Genomic DNA, 21,644 nt, shown 5'->3' on the forward strand with positions numbered 1-21,644 from the left:
ATGTATCATAATTATTTATTTTTAGTACAAATATATATTATAGAATTATTTTTAATATAAATATGTATTTTAAGATTATTTATTTTTACTTTTATTTTAGTTCTTACCTTTTTTATTTAAAATTTTGTTTTTATCAAATATTCACATATACGTATAGATATATATATTAAAAAATTATAGATATCTGCACTAAATAGGGTGGGTGATTGGGATTACCACCAACTCTACTCATTATCATCCGTAATTGAGATAATTATATAATATAAATTAGTTTAATATAATATTTTTTATTAATAAATATATTAATAGAAGAATTTTGTGCATCTAATTTAATAATAAATAAATTTTATATTTGACACATTTTCTTACAAAGTGATTAAAATAATATTTTTTAATATTTTGAGAATTAATAACAAATTTTAAATTCAAGGATCAAGAAAATATATAATATAAATTATAAAACCTAAATTATAAGTTTTTTTATTTAATTTTCGGGAATGTTGCCGCATCTTTTTAATACGGTTTGTGCAGAACATTCAAATTTTTTTTTTTTTTTTTTTAAAAGTAAATCAACTTTAAGCATCAATCAACAAAATAAAAAAGGAAAAAGTAATGCCTAAACTTTAATTTTTATTCACATCCATGATGTAATGTTTGAATACACAGAGATGCAACATTGATCACAAGATGACACTCAATTTGGTGGTGCTCCATTAAGAATAGTATTGTCGGAAGTTGGTTGACACCTACACATGTGGTCAATACATACTAATCTGCAACAAGATGGATTTGTGCATTGACAATCTGAGTCTCTGTCACAGTAAGTTCGCCCAATGGGTCCTCTTGCATTTGATTCCATGCACAAATCTGCATTCCCAGATAGCAAAATTTCATATATATGTATGTAACATGTGAAAGATTTGTTTTGAGAAAAAAAAAATCGAAATGTAGTAGTATACAAGAAAATGATTCATTTGAGTTGAGTGATGAGAGAGGGAATGAAAATAAAACATGATTTCTAACCTGAAGCTATGATGAGAAAAACTAATAAGAATGCTAGTTTTCCCATTGAATACCTTGAGGTGTTCATCTTGTTGTGAAAGACTTTGTTCTTTGAGAACATTTGTGTATATATACTCAAAGAGTCAAATGCTTACGTGCACCAAATTGATTAAAATGCAAGATAACAAGAATATTTTTATTCCATTAGTAATTGTGTTGACTGATGCAATAAATGCAAATATAATTCACGTGTCAAGAAATACCAGGTCTAGTGAATTTTAAATTTGACCTTTACTTTAACATAAATTATTTATTTATATCTTACTCTTCTAACTTTTAAAACTGTAAAATTATTTAAATTAAATTTATTAATTAAGTTATTTCAAAATTTTCAATTATTATCTCGTAATATATATAGTTGATACTAAATAAAATATTAAAAAAAATTAATTTTAAAATCGTTTATTTGATTATACCAACAATTATAATTATCAATAATAATATTTTATAAGCATGACAACAATTTATAAAGAAATATAGTTTAACAATTTATCAATTTTTAATACCTTCAATTTAGGAAAATTTTAAGATCACTAATATCAATGGTGTAAAAAAAATCACTGATATCAAATTATTACTCATTAAAGCTTAAATTTTTTCTAAAACTAATACAATTTTTTTTGTCTCATATCATTCTCCTTTAAAGTTATTAATTTTCGGGATTCAAATAATTTTTTAACGTAATTTTATATATATTTTTTTAAATGAGTTGTGAATAAAAAATAAATTAATTTGATATGTATACAAAAGAATCCAAAATAAAAAGAATTAATCTTTAATTAAATATGTACGCTTATCATTATCATTTTCCTTAAAAAATTTATTTTATATTTTAAACTATTTTAATAAAAGTTAATCTGTATTTCATTTTAATGAATTTTTTTTGTTTGAAGTTAAAACAAATATAAACTAATTTTTTCTATCACATGTTAAATGAGTAATAAAAATTTCAAATGATTTATAATAATAATAACTATGCATATATATATATATATATATATATATATATATATGTATATATATATATTTATATTATATAACATTACTAATATATTAATTATGGATAACATAATAAATATATTATTTAAGAAAACAAATTAAAAATATATGTAAAAAGAATTAAAATTTGGGGCCTAAGGCTATCGCCTTATTTATCTTACGACAATCAGGACTATGATAATGTAATTTATTTATTGATATATTATTGGTGGAAAGATAATTTAAATTTCTAAATTCAAATTTATAAGATATTGTTGATATTTTAAAAGATATTTTTTTTAAAGATATTGTTTAAAATTGAAATATATTGAATTTACTTTAAGTATTTATTTCTTCATTAAAATTTATTATGATGATTGGTTGATAAATTAAAATAATCACTCAATTTGTAGAAGGAGTCATATGAAGAAGTGTCTTCCAAGTTTCATCCTTAAAGTTAAATAAATTTTTTATGATTTTATATTTCTTCATAGTGTTATCTTATTTGTGTTCTCTTATCTTTATACGTAAAATTAAAAAATTCTTTTTTGTTCTTAACAATCATTATGTGAGTGATGTATATAGATTGAATCATTGAGGATGTATATATACTTTAATAATAAAGTATTATTGGTTATTATTAGCTTTTGGCTCTTTAGAACTCATTTTTGAGCTTCTAACGCTTCATTTTTTTCTAAAGAAAAATGTTAGTAACATACTCCCTAACACACTCTTTAAAACACACTCTCTTTTATAATTTGAAATTCATTGAAACCACAAAATTGGGTGGGTCTCAATGAGAGTAATGAGAGCAAGTGTGTTAGGTGGAACATGTTACTAACACTCCTCTTTCCTAAAAGTTCTTGTATTTCTTGGCCCAATAAATAATGCTTTTTAATGGATGGAACATGATAACAATTATTTAGTTCCATAAACAAACTTAAAGGATAAAATCAAAAGTCATTATAACTAATTGTTGGGATACAAATAAGTCTCATATCGATAAAATAAGAGAAGAAATAATAATTTATAAAGCACATTCATATGACTATATACAATTTTAGTGTTAATTTTGAATGAGATTCAAAAATATATACTGTGTGTCACTATAACCTATATCTACACTTTTTAACATCATACCAACATATATTGTATCTATTGTATAGTAAAAGTAGGTTTTAGTGACAAGTATTATGTTACTGTAAGAACCAAGGATACAAATCTTATGAATACCATAAAATCTCCTTTGTTGAGATTTTATGGCAAGTGTACCAAGTTTTCTACAATATAGAAATGTAAGAACAACTTGTCAAACCTCAGGAACTTGAAAAATATTTTTAATGTCTATTATCCTAATGAAATCTTGAAAAAGAAAGATTCACAAATTATAAACATGTTATTGTCCATTTTAGTACTAGATATATAAAAAGGATAGTGCAAAGCAAAGGTGAAACTGAAACCCTTATGTTCTCCTATGGATATATATATATATAAGATTTCTATCATTCAATGTTATTGAGTTTTATAAATTTATTCCAAATCAATTTCTTGTATTTAAAAATTCTAAGGAGTCCAACTAAATAAATGATTCCTCTATTTATCAAATTAGAAACCTTGCATTAAGTTTAAGAATTTTTCAACTAAAAACTCCAAATCTATTCCTGGTCTTTATAGTTATTAGGTGATTCAATTCAAAACTAGATTTAGAAAATGTTTTACAACCGAAATCCAAATCAAAGATAAAAGATAAGTGATCAAGTCACCTTAACATTAAGAATAGAACCAAAATCACTAACACTGAATAATTGATCATATATATATATATATATATATATATATATATATTTGTGTGGGTGTGTGTGTAAATCAAGAGGAGCACATGAGAGTTTGATGGATTATATTCAACCCCAACAAAAAAGAAAGATCAGCTGCTCATAGTGATGAGAGCCAATTCAAAATACATGGAGAAGGTGTAGAAGAAAGAGAAAGTAATTCTAGAATCCCCATTCCTAGTTGATTCTTGGAGTACTTGGTTGCTTTTCTATTTTCACTTGTTCTCCTTGATATCCCTCATCTTTTCTATCCCCCAAGTACTTATATATGAGTAGCAAATAAAACAGCGCATGGAGGAGAGAGAGTAAATCGCTCAACCCTTTACAAATGATTGAGTGGTTTGGAGAATTTTTCATAGTGAAGAAACTCCATCAGTTGAACCCTTGTGAGAAAATTTTCTACACCCCTCTGGAGCCAATATGCTCAACCTTTTTCCAAACAACTTAGTGGTTTGGAATCTACTCCAAGTCTTGCTCTCTGCCTTTGATTCACACAACCGTTTCATAAGGGCTGAGTCGTTTGGAGGTTTTGAGACTTCAAATCTTCTTTTAATCCTTGAAGACCTAAAACAAGGGTTAATAAGCAAAAATTCTATCAACTCTTTATAAACTAAGTTAATTACACATTCTTTTGTTTTTTCTAATATTTAAGGGATTAATTTACCAATTGTTTTTAAATCTAGTTAGATAAGTGTCAAAACTAATCAAACATTTTAAGTAAAAATGGACACTTATCAACTCCCCCAACTTAATACTTTGTTTGTCCACAAACAAAAGTTCTAATATCTTAACAACTTAAAACTACTTACCAAAACATCCCTTCCATCACATGTATCTTGAGGCCAATCATTGCCCCAACTAGGATACAAGCTTCATTTCATTACATGAACAAGGGAATCATATGTATTTTATACAATTTGTTGCCCATAACACAAAAATATTAAAGTCACACAAAAGACAAGACAATAATAATCGATGAAATCGGCAATCTAGTTAAGCAACCAATTGAGTAAAATCCTTACCTAAGTCTATCTCTCAATAAGTTGAGTGCTTCACTCAATCGATACACTACATCAATGGAAGGAAACATTGATTATCATCTCTTCATGTCACATAAGCAAGAATTAACCATGAATCATTAAGGTCTTTTATAAGATTGTAACTTAGCTTGGCTTACAAACGAATATTTGTTTTTTGTTCTAGATATTCAATCAAATGACTTAGAGGTTTGGAGAGAAAAAATGATGCTTCAATTCAAGAAACTCCGAACTCTTCTTTCACTATGCCAATTTCCCAATATCTTCCTTTAAAAACCACTTTACTTATACATCAAAGGGAAATTTCTCTCTTACTCAAATAAGAACACAGATATGTACCACATATCACTTGTTTTCTTCTTCTTATTTTTGTATTCTTTTTCTTTGTAGACAAGATAATATAGACAAGACAAATATATATTTACAACTACACAAGAGAAAAATTTTTCTAAATATTTTGAATTCAACATTCCCTATCATTTTCATTATACCAACCCTCACAACCTCTAAAATACTTCCCCAACTTAAGAATTTGCTTGCCCTTAATTAATATTTACAACTACACACGAGAATATTTTTCTAAATATTATGAATTTATGCTTTTCTAATCTCTAAGTGTTAATTAATATTTACAACTACACACGAGAATATTTTTCTAAATATTATGAATTTACGCTTTTCTAATCTCTAAGTGAGGGAGAACGATATTGGTTTTTCTTTTTAAGGCTAAAGGGATTGAAAAAAAGAATTGTAGGCTCAAATAAGGTTCAAGTGGATTTAAACATTCAAAGGTTGGTTATTTGTCCCTTGGTTAGATTTTTCAAAGAAAAATTGCCTTGATCATGTCCATGCTTCATCATACCATGAAACAATAAGAGAATCAAGCAATATTAACCATAAAAAGACAATAACAACTCTCGAAAGGTATTTGCAAGATGTATTTTACTCACTGGCTTAAGTTTACTTACTAACCAATCACTTGACCTTTATTCCAAAAACATTAACTTTATATTAATGTATCCTAAATGTGACCATGCTATTATAGTGTGAGTACAACCAAATTAATTTATTCCATATTTTTAGATTCCTTGTTCAAATTCTTCAAAAATAATAATCCACTAAAACATTAATCCTAATTGAGCATTGATAGTCAAAATTCATGCATATGATTCCAAAAAATAAAGACTCTTAAAACAAAGTCACCAATTGGATGAAAGATAAAAGAAGAGTCACAAAATATACCAATTGGTTATTGAAACAAAGGATACAAGAGACAACTTACCTTTATGTTGAACTGAAGAGAAGAGAAGAATAAACTTGTTATCTTTTAAGTGTACAAAGAGAAAATGAAAGAAAACATGGGAGAGTTACGGGGATTTAGAGGTTATATTATTTTTTTAAAAAAGTAACTACTCTAGAAATAAAAAAGGTTTAATTTTCAAAATCACGCATAATCTGTTTAACTCTTTAGAAATGGTTGAGCGAATTTGTTACTTCAAAAGACAATATTAGATCCCTCTTATCTTAAGGTTTCTTGTTAACAAACATATAGAGGTTTTTGATCAGTAGTATAAAGTTTTCAAAATGACGAAGATGAATCTTCCACTTAGACATAATTCATTAGTGAGACGAATCTCGTATAAGACGATTCTGTTAATTAAAATGAACCCTTAGTCATAAAAAGAGATACGCATTAAGTCTTTATCATTTAAGATATCTAAATAAGAAACTGACTATGTATGAATGTTTTCTTAATAGATCATATTTAAAAACACTTCCTCGACACCAACGTTTTACAAAAAGGGAAAAAAGACATGTTTTGCATCAGAAAAGGACAAGAAAATCTCTACAAATATGGAAAGCTATAGTCAAATTTTTTTTAATCACTACAACATCTTGACACACGCATGGTTTTATCTACTCAGTGTCAAAAGGTGATAAGTAACTTCTTTAATCAGATAAGAAGTGATAACATGGTAAAAGCATTTAATGCAAACATTTATTATACCAACAAACACTTCTCTCCTTAAGAAGCAAATTGTGAAGACAGACAAAGCAAGTCACGAGAGAAATGCTCAAGGATTTGCAATGATTATCTTCATTGAAGCCTTATAAAAAGGAAGTTTCAAGTTCAGAAAGAGAGTGATGCTAATCTAAAATGAAATATTGTTTCTTAACTCTTTCTGTAATCATCTTTGTACTTAACCTATTGTATCACATTTTGAAAGAAAGACAAAACAAATTTGTAAACTTTAGTAACTTTAAGTTATTGAGTTTGAGCTTGAAGAGGCTTTGTAACACCCCATTTTTTTATAAAATATAATATAAATATTTTATTATTAATTTTGATATTTTTATTTTTATTAATATGAGTTGTTTAATATTTATTTAAATATTCAATATGTTTTCATATATGATATAATGTATTTATTAAAAGGTTATAATTTATTAAAAGGAAAATAATTTTTAACTTTGGTTAATTCTTTTAACTATGAGATTAAAGGGAGGTTAAGGTTTTAAAAAGAAAGATTTCTAATCAATTTTTATGTTCCTTTACTTTTTTCATGAATTTGTTCATGCTTTAGAGCTTGAAGAATAGGAACAAAAAGGAAATTACCCCAAAGTCATGTACTCGTGGTCTAGTTCTTATCCAGGTAATGGGAGGAGTAAGAAACCTCACTTTGGGTGTGAGATTGTATACTAGATAGTAGGATTGACCCCCAAACCTATTTTTGTGGTATGTTTATGTTTGAGGTTTTTTTTTTCTTTTTCCAAATGTGTCTTTATCTTCTCTATTTCTCCATGTTAGCTTTCAAATTCCATTCAAATCACCTAAAAAGGAGATCTAGAAATGAAGTTATGATCAAATTAGTAAACAAAGGTCAGACTGTTAGATTTGGGCTAAAATGTTGCGGTTTTGTATTTATTTAAAATATTAGATGGCATAATTAACTCTTGAGTTCAACTTAGAAGTTAAAGATAATTGTATTATCTTTCTAATAAAATTAAGATAAACTTAATAACATATTGATAGCTCTAGCTAAGGTGTTTGGACCATGCAATATCGTAGAAGATTAAGTTATTAAAATGTAGTACGTAAGTATGCTATTGATATACTAGTGAGCTATGGATGGGATGTAGGGATGAGATTCCTTATGCCATTGATTGGTAATCTTTAATTGATTTAGTTGAATTGTTAATTGCTATATTGAGAATGGTTGATGATTTTATGATATGGGATCAATTGACAGTGAATTAATGAGATAATATGAAATGTTATGCATAGAGTCTATTTGACATGCATCATGTGCATAAAAATGTTTTTTGAAGGATACAATATGAAATACACCGCCAAGGGATATCCCTTATGTAAAAGCTTAAGAGCCAACCTTGAGGATAGCTCAGTTTGGAAGTCCCGGTCCTGCCCTCATGAGCAAAGGATGTATCTTGCGCGACTTAGCTATACTAACCAAACCCTAGTAGTTTGTCCTTCTAGTGAGAGTGCACAGAAGGTGTGACCCAACATGTACTCCTAGACTACTCTAGTGTGTTGCTAGTGACAATAAACAAGTGTGATATGTGATGTTTTTACTAGCGCCACATGCATGATAACATGTAGTTCGTGTCATTGCATGTGCGTTATAATTTTATCTATTGTTGCTTACTATGCTATGGATAAGTTAAATATGATTATGTGTAGTTGTGTATGTTATATTTTATTATGTGTTGTTTGTATTTGGCTAGCCAATTTGCATTCCTACATCGTGAGCCAAAATGAGATCTTTCTCACTCTTTTTCCTTTTGTGTATGTTATATGGTGTTAAGGATGTTTGTGATGAGACCTATATCTCAATGTTGAATTTTGCTCTAATAAGATAAGTGACATTGGGATTAGTTAGGATTAGCTAGTATTTGATTTATGTTATTTAATTTGAGTAGTTCAATTTTAATCCCTTTATAATTTTAATATTTTTTCATGTTTAGTTTATGTTACTAATGTGATACTTTTTACCTAGATGGATTTTGAGTTCATTTATTATATTGAGGTTTTTCAGTTTTATATTATTCATAGGTTATTGGATGCATGTCATGTAACAATCTGCCATGGTCTCTACACTTAGTGGAATCGCACTACTGCTAGTGAATTAAGAGAAATATTAAGTTGGATAACTTATACATACATGTATAAATAAGAATGAAAATAACTAAGTTTCTGGTTATAAAATAAAACACCATATATATACAGTCATCCCAAAAATAATATTCCCTAGTGCCGGTAAAGCACAGACAAAATCGTTACCCAAAATGGTAACTCTAACACGAGGATAAAACTTCCCGTCTCGCAGCGGTCACCTCAACTCCAAGCTAGCCTTGACCTGCTCCCATACCAAGTATGGTCATCGCAGTCCCACCACATGGAAACAGAAGGGTAAGCTAGAGTTCAAAAACCAATCATACAAGTACAGAATAAAATCTATACTACACATCATCCAACTATCAATCATGTTCATTGAGTCACACCATACACTCTATCCAATACTACTCATGCATAAAATACAATCCACCAATCATGAAGTCAAACACCACGCTTCATCATATTAGTAATCATGCAATAAATGCATCTCATGACAGATATCAATGCATATCAATCATCTAATGCATCGTCATGCATACACCTAGGAGATCTCCCTAACAACAGAGTTGTATAAGTGACATCCCATCCTACCGAAATCACCCCAACCATTTTCACGCCCAATGCGCCCGCTCGGTCACAGCTAAACAGGATATAATCCTCACTCGGGTTTACTCGGATGATGTCACTTACACACTTGGAAGTCCAGATCCACCGTCAGGTATAACACAACTAGGTACGGGCTTACCACGACCTTGGCATGCATAACCAAGTCAATTGTGGAGTTCGCCCACCGAATATCCGCAAGGATCCACGCACCTTCCCGAGTACTTGGTTAAGGGAATAACCCTCGACCTCATACCCCGCTCCAACACTAGCTAAGGACTTAGAGGAGACTCACCCAACCTAGTGGCCTACCTGAGCACCACTCCCAAATCCAGTGGCCTACCTGAGCACCACTCCCATATATTAGTGGCCTATAAAAGCACCACTTTCAAGAGACTCTATGTGAGCTCTTCCAGTTCGAAAATATTTTTCCTCCCCTCAAGTCCTATGCTACACTCATGCCATAAGGCATCACATGCAATTATGCATCATACATCATACATGGTCTAACCACCATCATGATCAACAATCATACACATGTCATGAGACATCACATGTAATAATGCATCATACATCATACATGGTCTAACCACCATTATGATCAATAATCATACACATATGAACATATACTCATGCCATATCATATTTAAACATTCATACGTATCATCACAAAGTATACATATGAATCACACCGCACCATACATCATATATCATACATACATGATCTAAAACTTCAACTTTAAACATGCATAAGCATCGATTTAAATCAATTATTTATAAATATATTCAAGCACAGCACAGTCAGCTCGTGCCTGGCTTAACACCAACCCAAGAGCTCTAAGCTTTTCCACGCTCGGCGCGCTCAACCTGCGCCCAACCTAATCCCAGTCAGAGAGTTTCAAAACTCTCATCCAAACCAACAAATCCAGCCACATGCAAACACAAAACACAATGCATAGGCTCCATACAACTCAAAATAAACTTAAATCTCACATGCATCCAACCTATGCATCAAAATCATCAAAATCCTCCTTTTTCTCAGAACCCCAAAAAAATGAGATTTTCTTCAATTCATCTATGGATTCTCAACATTCATGCATCAATTGAGTTTCTAAACTCACATGCAACCTAAACAACAAACACTCTAGCTTCCCTCACCTAAAGATTGGCTCAAAATAGCCAAAAATTGAGAAGAAATAGAATTCCCTTCCAAAGCTCAACCCGGAACTTCAATCCTCCCAAAGCAAGCTTTCTAATATGAATTTCAAGAAAAGACAGAAGACATTAGTGATCTAGAGGAGAAAAGGAATCATACAGAGAAATTTGGGAGAGAAAGGAGCTCACAGACCCAGAGTCCTTCTCTCTAAAACTTCTCTCTAAAAACTTCACTTTCTCCTCAACCACCAACCCCTATTTATAGAAGTTCCGGAGTGGCCAGAATGGCCTGTTCTGAATCTGGAACAGCCCGTTCTACACCCTCTCATCACGTACAAAAATCACATGCAGTACGGCCCGTTCTGAAATCAAAACGGCCCGTTCTGAGACTCATCCAGAATGGCCCGTTCTCCATCCAGAACGACCCGTACTCCCTCCAGAACGGCCCGTTTTGGGGTTTGGAACGACCCATTCTCCCTCCAGAACGACCCGTTCTCAACTACGTTTTACAAGTCAATTTAGTAGTTTGGAAGGGCCTGTTCCAGTTTGGGAATGGCCCGTTCTAGGCTACTAAATAACCCATATTAGGCTTTTGGGCCTTCTGAAACAACTTGCTATGTTACAATACCCCCTAACAAACAAGAATTTTTGTCCCCGAAAATAGGCTTACCTGAAAAGAGAAATAGATACCGTTCCTTGAATTGACTCTCCACCTCCCAGGTAGCCTCACCAGTAGCTGCATCCCAAAGAATCTTCACCAAGCTGATGGACTTGCCACGAAACTCCTTCAACTTGTGATCAACCACAGCTACCGGTCTCTTCTCATAGGTCAAGTTCTCTCTAACTTGCACCTCATCCATCTCTAACACGTGACTCGGGTCTCTGATGTAGTTCCTCAATTGTGAAACGTGAAACACATGCTCTCCCTCTTCAAATTCTAGAGGTTTCCTCATCCTATCAACATAGGACTTTTATCGACTCTAGGTAGCCCTCAACCTTTCCTGAATCTATCTCAGCATCTCAGTAGTCTAAAGAACTAACTCTGGACTAACCACTACTGACTCACCCTCCTAATACCAACATAATGGAGTCCTACGCCTCCTACCATACAAAGCCTAAAAAGGCACCATGTCAATACTCGAGTGATAACTGTTGTTGTAGGTAAACTCCACTAATGGTAACACCTCCTCCCAGCTACCCAGATGATCCAACACACAAGCTCTCAAGAGATCCTCCAGTGACTGAATTGTCCTCTCCGATTGACCATCTATCTGTGAATGATGAGTGAAGCTCAACCTCAACCTCGTCCCCAAAGCCTGATGTAGAGTCTGCCAACCTGGAAATAAACCTTGGATCTCTGTTAAAGATAATACTGGAAGACACTCCATGCACCGTACTATCTCTCTGATATACAACTGTGCAAGCCTCTCCAAGGACCACCTCTTGACAGGAAGAAAGTGCGCACACTTTGTCAACCTATCAACAATCACCCAGATAGAGTCACTGTTCCTAGTTGTCCTAGGCAACCCAACCACAAAGTCCTTAGTGACACTTTCACACTTTCACTTAGGAATCTCCATCAGCACTAAGCTCAAAACCAGCCGCCCTCTCGGTACCAAGCAATCCCAAGATCCTCAACAACTCTGGATCCTGTAATTGCTTAGTTCCCTTCTGTCTCAAGAACTCATTAGTTATGGTGATCATACCACAACTAATGTGATCTTGAACAACCTCCACCTCTAGTCTCAAATCTCTTAATTGCTCAATCAGCTCCAACTCCCTAATCATCATAGCCGACATATGAATGGATTTCCTAATCAATGCATCTGCTACCACACTCGCCTTCCCAGGATGATATATCAACTGGAAATCAAAGTCTTTTAGGAATTTCATCCACCTCCTCTACCTCATTCAACTCCTTCTGATCAAACAGGTACTTCAAACTCTTGTGATCACTGAATCTCGCACCATACAGATAGTGCCTCCACAACTTCAAGGTAAACACCACTGCTGTAAGCTCCAAATCATGAGTGGGATAATTCCTCTCATGAATCTTAAGTTGCCTTGAAACATATGTCCCTACTCTCCCTCCCTACATCAACACACCGCCCAACCCCTGGTGAGAAGCATCACAGAACACTTCAAAATACTCACCAGTGTCAGGTAACACCAAAACCGAAGAAGTAGTCAATCACCCCTTTAATTCCTGAAAACTCTGCTCACAAACGTCCATCCAAACAAAAAGCTGATCCTTCCGAGTCAGTTAAGTCAAAGGCATTACTATTCAAGAGAAACCCTTTATGAATCTCTGATAGTAACCCGTTAACCCAATAAAACTCCTAATCACCGTAACAATCCTCGGACGCTCCCGCTGAATCACAGCCCCCACCTTGGCTGGATCCACTACAATCCCCTCTGCCGATATCACATGCCCCAAAAACCTCACATTAGACAACCAAAACTCACACTTGGACAACTTGGCATACAACTACCTCTCCCTCAGCACCTCTAAAACCAACCTTAGATGGTCACGGTGATCCTTCAAAGATCTAGAATACACCAATATATCATCAATGAAGACCACCAAAAACCTGTCCAAGAATGACCTAAAAATCCTATTCATGTAATCCATGAACACTGTTGGAGCATTAGTGACACCGAAACGCATCACTACATACTCACAGTGACCATACCTAGTCTTGAAAGCAGTCTTCGGTATGTCACTCTCTTTTACCCTGATCTGATGGTATCTGGATCACAAATCAATCTTCAAAAATACCAAAGCTCCCCTCAACTGATCCATCAAATCATCAATCCTCGGAAGTGGATACTTATTCTTCATTGTCAACTTATTCAGTTGCCGATAATCAACACACAAATGGGTCCCACCATCATTCTTCTTCACTAATAGTACCGGGGCACCCCAAGGAGAAACACTAGGCCTCACCATCTGTTTCTCCAACAAATCCTCAATCTGTCTCTTCAGCTCTACCAACTTAGCTGGAGCCATCCTATAAGGAGCCACTGATACCGGTCTTGCACCCAGTACTAGATCAATGCTAAACATAACATCACGCATACGTGGCAATCCCGGCACAACATCTGGGAACACCTCACTCACTGACAATCCCAATCCCAATGATGGCCCTCTTCGTCTCAACACTCAAAATGGCAAACAACATGAAGCACTCAGCTCCATCTCTCATCAACACTCAGCCTGACCCGCTAACAACACCTCATTCTCCAGCTGAGGAAATACCAACTCTCTTCAAGCACAATCTATAAGGATGTGATCGAAAAATAACCAATCCATCCCTAAGATTATGTCAATATCTACCATGAGCAACACAATCAGGTTCACTCAGAACCTCCTACCAAACACCTCTATTGGTCATCTCACACATATCTCCAATGTCACCAAAGAAATTGAAATCGGAGTAGATACATACAAATCAACGTACAATGCATACACCGACAACCCAATCTCCCCACACAATCAACAGAAATAAATGAATGTGTGGCACTAGAATCAAACAGGAAAAAAACATCCTCACGCCTTCCCCTTCCTCTTCACCAAATCTGATAAAGTTGAAGCCTCTACACCTGATAAAGCGAAAACTCTCCCTACAGCTGAAGGCCTAGATGGCCTCAAAGCACTCCCAGATGGAGTCAATGGCATCTAACAATCTCTGGAAAGGTGGCTTGGCCTGCCACATCTGAAACAAACATTCCCTGGATGGAAATAATCTCTAACTACATGTGCTCCTCCACATCTATAGCATCGCACGGATGGTGCTCCACTCAGAGGAGTAGCAGGACGAGGTCCCCTACTGAAAGTACCTCTCTAAGACTGAACAGGCCTATCATAGGGTCCCCTTTGCTGGTCTCCCCTCTTGGATCTAGATGATCCCTCTTGAACTCTAGCAATCTTGCCGCTGCTACTACCACCCTCCAATCTCTTAACAGTCTTTGTCTTCTCAACCAAGGCAGGAAACTCCTCTATGGACATAGGGATTATGACCCTCTTCAGCTCATGCCTCAACCCCTCTGCAAACTTCCTACATCTCCAAGCCTCAGACATGGCCTGAGAGTAGAAACGAACCAAATGCTCAAACCTCATAGCATACTCTGATACCGACAGGCTCCCCTGCTGCAATCTCATAAACACTGCCTCCTTAGCGTATCTAACGCTGTCCAGGAAATACTTCTCCAAGAAAACTCTCTTGAAGAAATCCCAATCTACATCCACACCTCTACTCCTCATCATCTTCCTGGTGCCTCTCCACCAGTACTCAGCCTCGCCCAACAGTATACATACTGTATAGGCCAACTTCTTCTCCTTAGAAGATCCCAAAATACTTAAGATCCTTTCCATCTCACACAACCACTAATCTGCCACATCAGGATCTGAATCCCCCTTGAACTGAGGAAGCTAACATCTCCTGAACTCTACTAAATCTCTTCCATCCTGAGAGACCACCGGTCTAGCTGCCTCAATCGCAGCTCTACCCGCCTCCATCTGAGCAAAGTGAGCACTTTGTTGCTGCATCACCATGGCCATCATCTCCATGGCCCTAGCGATCTGATCACACTGAGGCTTCACCATACTAAAAGAATTCAAACATTCTTTTACTAACACTTCACCACCATAACTCACCAATACTAACACATATCAGAGATATGACACAACAGAAACCTAGAAGGATCACTCCCCACAGAGTATCCCAAAAGACTCGATCGGTTCTGATACCATAAAAGTGTAACGACCCGCCATGGTCTCTACACTTAGTGGAATCGCACTACTGCTAGTGAACTAAGAGAAATATTAAGTTAGATAACACATACATACAGGCATAAATAAGAATGAAAATAACTAAGTTTATGGTTATAAAATAAAACAACATATATATACGGTCATCCCAAAAATAATATTCTCTAGTGCCGGTCAAGCACAGACAAAATCATTACCCAAAATGGTAACTCTAACACGAGGATAAAACTTCCTGTCTCGCAGCGGTCACCTCAACTCCAAGCTAGCCCTGACCTGCTCCCATACCAAGTATGATCATCGCAGTCCCACCACATGGAAACAGAAGGGTAAGCTAGAGTTCAAAAACCAATCATACAAGTACAGAATAAAATCTATACTACACATCATCCAACTATCAATCATGATCATTGAGTCACACCATACACTCTATCCAATACTACTCATGCATAAAATACAATCCACCAATCATGAAGTCAAACACCACGCTTCATCATATTAATAATCATGCAATAAATGCATCTCATGACAGATATCAATGCATATCAATCATCTAATGCGTCGTCACACATACACCTAGGAGATCTCCCTAACAACAGAGCTGTATAAGTGACATCCCATCCTACCGAAACCACCCCAACCGTTTTCACGCCCAATGCGCCCGCTCGGTCACAGCTAAACAGGATATAATCCTCACTCGGGTTTACTCGGATGATGTCACTTACACACTTGGAAGTCCAGATCCACCGTCAGGTATAACATAGCTGGGTAAGGGCTTACCACGACCTTGGCATGCATAACCAAGTCAATTGTGAAGTTCGCCCACCGACTATCTGCAAGGATCCACGCACCTTCCCGAGTACTTGGTTAAGGGAATAACCCTCGACCTCATACCCCGCTCCAACACTAGCTAAGGACTTAGAGGAGACTCACCCAACCTAGTGCCTACCTGAGCACCACTCCCATATATTAGTGGCCTATCCAAGCACCACTCTCAAGAGAATCTATGTGAGCTCTTCCAGTTCGAAAATATTTTTCCTCTCCTCAAGTCCTAGGCTACACTCATGCCATAAGGCATCACATGCAATTATGCATCATATATCATACATGGTCTAACCACCATCATGATCAGCAATCATACACATGTCATGAGACATCACATGCAATAATGCATCATACATCATACATGGTCTAACCAGCATTATGATCAATAATCATACACATATGAACATATACTCATGCCATATCATATTTAAACATTCATACGTATCATCACAAAGTATACATATGAATCACACCGCACCACACATCATATATCATACATACCTGATCTAAAACTTCAACTTTAAACATGCATAAACATCAATTTAAATCAATTATTTATAAACATATTCAAGCACAGCGCAGTCAGCTCGCGCCTGGCCTAACACCAACCCAAGAGCTCTAAGCTCTTCCACGCTTGGCGCGCTCAACCTGCGTCCGGCCTAATCCTAGTCAGAGAGTTTCAAAACTCTCATCCAAACCAACAAATCCAGCCACATGCAAACACAAAACACAATGCATAGGCTCCATACAACTCAAAATAAACTTAAATCTCACATGCATCCAACCTATGCATCAAAATCATCAAAATCCTCCTTTTTCTCAAAACCCAAAAAAAATGAGATTTTCTTCAATCCATCTATGGATTCTCAACATTCATGCATCAATTGAGTTTCTAAACTCACATGCAACCTAAACAACAAATATTCTAGCTTCCATCACCTGAAGATTGGCTCAAAATAGCCAACAACTAAGAAGAAATAGAATTCTCTTCCAAAGCTCAACCCGGAACTTCAATCCTCTCAAAGCAAGCTTTATAATCTGAATTTCAAGAAAAGACAGAAGGCATTAGTGATCTAGAGGAGAAAAGGAATCATACAAAGAAATTTGGGAGAGAAAGGAGCTCACATACCCAGAGTCCTTCTCTCTAAAAATTTCACTTTCTCCTCAACCACCAACCCCTATTCATAGAAGTTCCACAGTGGCCAGAACGGCCCGTTCTAAAATTAGAACGGCCCGTTTTGGGACTCATCCAGAACGACCAGTTCTCCATCCAGAACGGCCCGTACTCCCTCCGGAACGGCCCGTTTTGGGGTTTGGAACGGCCCGTTCTCCCTCCAGAACGGCCCGTTCTCAACTACGTTTTACAAGTCAATTTAGTAATTTGGAACGGCCTGTTCCAGTTTGGGACCGGCCCGTTCTGGGCTACTAAATCACCCATATTGGGTTTTTGAGCCTTCTGAAACAACTTGCTACGTTACATGTCAAAGGGTGTCACATGCTTGACTGTAAAAGAATACTCATTATTGAAACTTGGAGAGGCTTGACCTAAAAGAATACTCAGTGTTAAAGCTTGGAGAGGCTTTGTGTAAAAAGAATACTTGGATAGATTGCTTGAAGAGGTAATTTAAAGATACTTTGGGTTGAGCCAAAAGTGACTTGGTAAATAATACTTGTATCTTTGATAAGACAGTAGAACTTGATTTAGTTGGACCAAGAATTAGACGTAATCTTGGTTGTTGAGATGAACTAGTATAAATATCTAAGTTTATTTTTTGCTTTGTTTTCCCTCTAATACCTATTACATTACTACTTCATTGCTTTGCGAAAAGTGGGAGTTTTTGAATAAAACTATTCAACTCCCTTTCTAGTGTTTCTCTTTTCTCCACAGGATTGTTGTCAAAAAGCATCCTAAATGTTACACTCAAAAGCGTTTAGCCCCTCAAAACGTGTTGAGCCATTTTGCTCTAGAGAGCAGCTCCTGTCCTAGAGCAAAAAATGCTAAGCCCTATCAAAATAGTTGAGCCCATAATGTAGATAATGGATTTTTTCTTTTAAAAAATTATGATATAATATGCTCAACCCTTTGAAAACAGTTCAACCCTTTCAAAATGGCTCTGCCCTTTTAGTAGGGCACAACCATTTTCCCCTTCGAACAATTTTTTTTCCAAGTGTTAAGTGCAAGGGAAAATCCACTCAACCATTTACAATCGGTTGAGCGATTTGCTTCTAGAGAGCAAACCTTCCAAAATTGGTTGAAATTTCTCTAAGTTCTCTACTTGCATTTTCTTAATTCATATGACTTTCTTTTCCTACAAAACATCAGATAAACTCAAGGGAAACCAAATAAAATTACAAACAACCAAATCATAAAGGAAACATGCAAACTAAATTATCCAAAACTAAATAGCAAAAACCAACAAGCATGCGAACTAAATGACTGAGTTGTTTTCCAATAAGCGCTTGTTTAACGTTATTAACTTGACCCAAGATCTTTAGTGATCTTCAAATGTGGCCATAGTGGTATGCCTTTTAACTTCACCACCCTCACATAACTTTAATTTTTGGCAATTCACAATCCAACTCCTTTTTGACAATGGATCTTGAATTTCAACTACTCCATCAAGCCAACATTTTTCATGATGAATGGACATGACCATTTGAACTTTAATTTTGTAGGGAACATTCTCTATCTAAAATTACACAGTAGTACTAAAGAGCCAAGTCTAAACTTCCTTTTTAAGATATTTTCATCATGATGTCTCATCCCTTCAAATTCATAGAGTTGTGATACCTTATTCTTCTTACTTATTTTGGGCACAAATTTATTGACAATCTTAAAGGCCCAAGATTTCTTAGGCTTTTGTTTGAAATGACTATAAGTGTGAACCTCGTCAAGTGTGTCTATTCTACAACATATTTCTCTTCTTTATGAACTTGGTTGTTGTTGATCCTCAAACACACTAAAGTTTAGTTCTTCATGTTGTGCTCTCACTTTTTACCCCTATCCACATCTATAACTACCTTGACTATTTTCATGAATGGTCTTCCCAAGATCAAAGGAATTTCCACGTCTTTAGCCATGTGTCCATCACCACAAAGTCAATAGGAAATTTGAATTATCTACCTTGACCAGAACATCCTCAAACACACAATGTGAAAGTTTGATATATCTATCAGCTAATTGCATGGTCATTATGGTAGGTCTAACATCCAAATCTCCGATTCTTTTAAGCACTGGCAATGGCAAGAGATTGATTTTAGCACCAAGATCCATCAAGGCTTTATCAATAGAGAGACCTCCAATAGTGAAATGTATAATGAAACTACCCAAATCTTTGGAATTTGGTGGAAGTGGCTTTTGGATAATTACACTACACCCAACGTCTAATTCAATGGTCTCCTTATCAGTAAATTTTCTCTTCTTGGTCAGAAGCTCCTTTATAAATCTAACATATGTTGATATTTGTTCCAATACTTTTGAAAATGGAATATTGATCTAAAGCTTTTTGAAAATGTCTAGAAAGCGATGAAACTATCTTTCCCTGTTAGTTTTAGAGGGAGCATATGGATAGGGCAAATCTTCTACTAGTATGGCCTACCTTTCTTCCTCTTCCTCACTTGACTATTTCTTTTTCTTCAATTTCTTCTTGTCATCTTGCACTTTCTATATTTACAAATTCATTTTTATTTTTCTGAACTTTCTCTTTCATCTCCTCACTAAACTCTTCGTCACTCATTTTTTTTCTCCTTAACACCCTCGGTACTTTTCAAAATTTCACCAATTCCAATCCCAATCTCCTAGCCTTTCCTTGTTGTAATTGAATTACAATGCTCCTTAGGATTAGTTTCAGTATTGGTAGAAAATGGACCTCTAAGTTGATCAGCTATTTGTTTTGCATGATGCCCTACCTATATCTTTAAGTTTTTAATTGAAGTTTCAGTGTTCTTTTGGTTTGCAAGTGCATTGCATGAAGTAGGTCAAATTATCTTCTAATTTAGTTGTTTTTCATGTATAGAAGAATAGCGACCTTATTGTTGGTGTTGAGGTGGGTGTCTATTGGAGGGACTTGTGTTATTTTTCCATCCATAGCTTTGATTGGTGTTGTTCCTCTATCCCTGAATAAAATTGTTATAAAAATTATGATTATCATTCCATAGTCCCCTAGACTTCTTTTGTAGTTTCCTTGGTTAGCATGATTCTAGGATTACCATTATTTCCTAGATTTCCATGATTCCCTCCTATATCAGCCATGTTTGATTCGAAGTTTGATTTACTTAAGGAAGAAGCTGAGTCAAAGTATTCCTTTTATTGCTTTCTTTGTTTTTCCAGTTCTTTCCTTCTTCTTTTATTAGTGATGTTCTTCTTAATTGGTTTCTCTATTTCAAGATCAAAGAGTAATTTCTCAGCTGGAGGTTTACCTCGCATACAAGATTGAACTAAACAAAAAGATTAGCAAAGAAAGAAATAATAATCAATCTAATTACTTAAAAATAAAAAAACTTAAATACAAACAAGTTTTAACAAAGATAAACTAAAATTACCGAATATCATGACACAAGTCCCCGTTAACAACGCCAAGAGACTTGTTGAGATTTTATGGCAAGTGTACCAAGTCTACTGTAATATAGAAATATAAGTATGAGTTGTCGATCCTCAAGGACTTGAAAGATATTTGTAATTTCTATTATCCTAATGAAAGGTTGAAAAAGAAATATTCATAAATATTATAAACATGTTTTTGTCCATTTTATTATTTGATTTATAAAAAGATAACAAACAAAGCAAAGGTGAAATTGAAAGATAACATTATAGAAAGTTGTTGGGATTGAGTTTCACTTATTTCACGCTTATGTTCTCGTAGGAATATCTATATATGATTTCTACCATTCAATGTTATTGTGTTTTGTAAATTCATTACAAATTAATTCCTTGTATTAAGAAATTCTAAGGAGTCCAACTCAATAAATGATTCCTCTATTTATTAAATTAGAAACCTTACATTAAATTATTTAAGAACTTATTCAAGAACTCCAAATTTATTGCCAGTCTTTAGAGTTATTAGTTGATTTGATTCAAAACCAAATTTAGAAAATATTTTCCAACCAAAATCCAAATCAATGATAAAAATATGAGTGATCAAGTCACCTTAACATTAAGAATAAAATCACAATCACTAACACTGAATAATATATCATGTATATATATATATATATATACACATACATACATATATTAGAAGGAGTACATG

General features: G+C 34.5%; 1 protein-coding gene across 1 annotated transcript; it reads right to left on the reverse strand.

The window, feature by feature from the left end:
- Positions 1 to 19,483: 19,483 nt before the first annotated feature.
- LOC145952329 (uncharacterized) lies at positions 19,484 to 20,647 on the reverse strand. Its single transcript, XM_083064675.1, has 2 exons — positions 20,605 to 20,647; positions 19,484 to 19,869 (listed from the first exon to the last, which is right to left on the reverse strand). The coding sequence occupies exons 1-2, from the start codon at positions 20,645 to 20,647 to the stop codon at positions 19,484 to 19,486; spliced, it is 429 nt and encodes a 142-aa protein (XP_082920801.1).
- Between the last annotated feature and the right edge of the window lie 997 nt (positions 20,648 to 21,644).

This window comes from Cajanus cajan, chromosome 10 (genome assembly GCF_000230855.2).
Source record: "Cajanus cajan strain Asha chromosome 10, NIPB_CcT2T_4, whole genome shotgun sequence".
Taxonomy (NCBI): domain Eukaryota; kingdom Viridiplantae; phylum Streptophyta; class Magnoliopsida; order Fabales; family Fabaceae; genus Cajanus; species Cajanus cajan.

Bases quoted from the DNA above. Each gene is read 5' to 3' on its own strand.
- LOC145952329 (XM_083064675.1), bottom strand. From the start codon at position 20,647: ATGGCTGATATAGGAGGGAATCATGGAAATCTAGGAAATAATG. The intron at 19,870-20,604 runs GTAATCCTAGAA...CATTTTCAAAAG, and splicing joins TGGAAATCTAGGAAATAATG to TATTGGAACAAATATCAACA.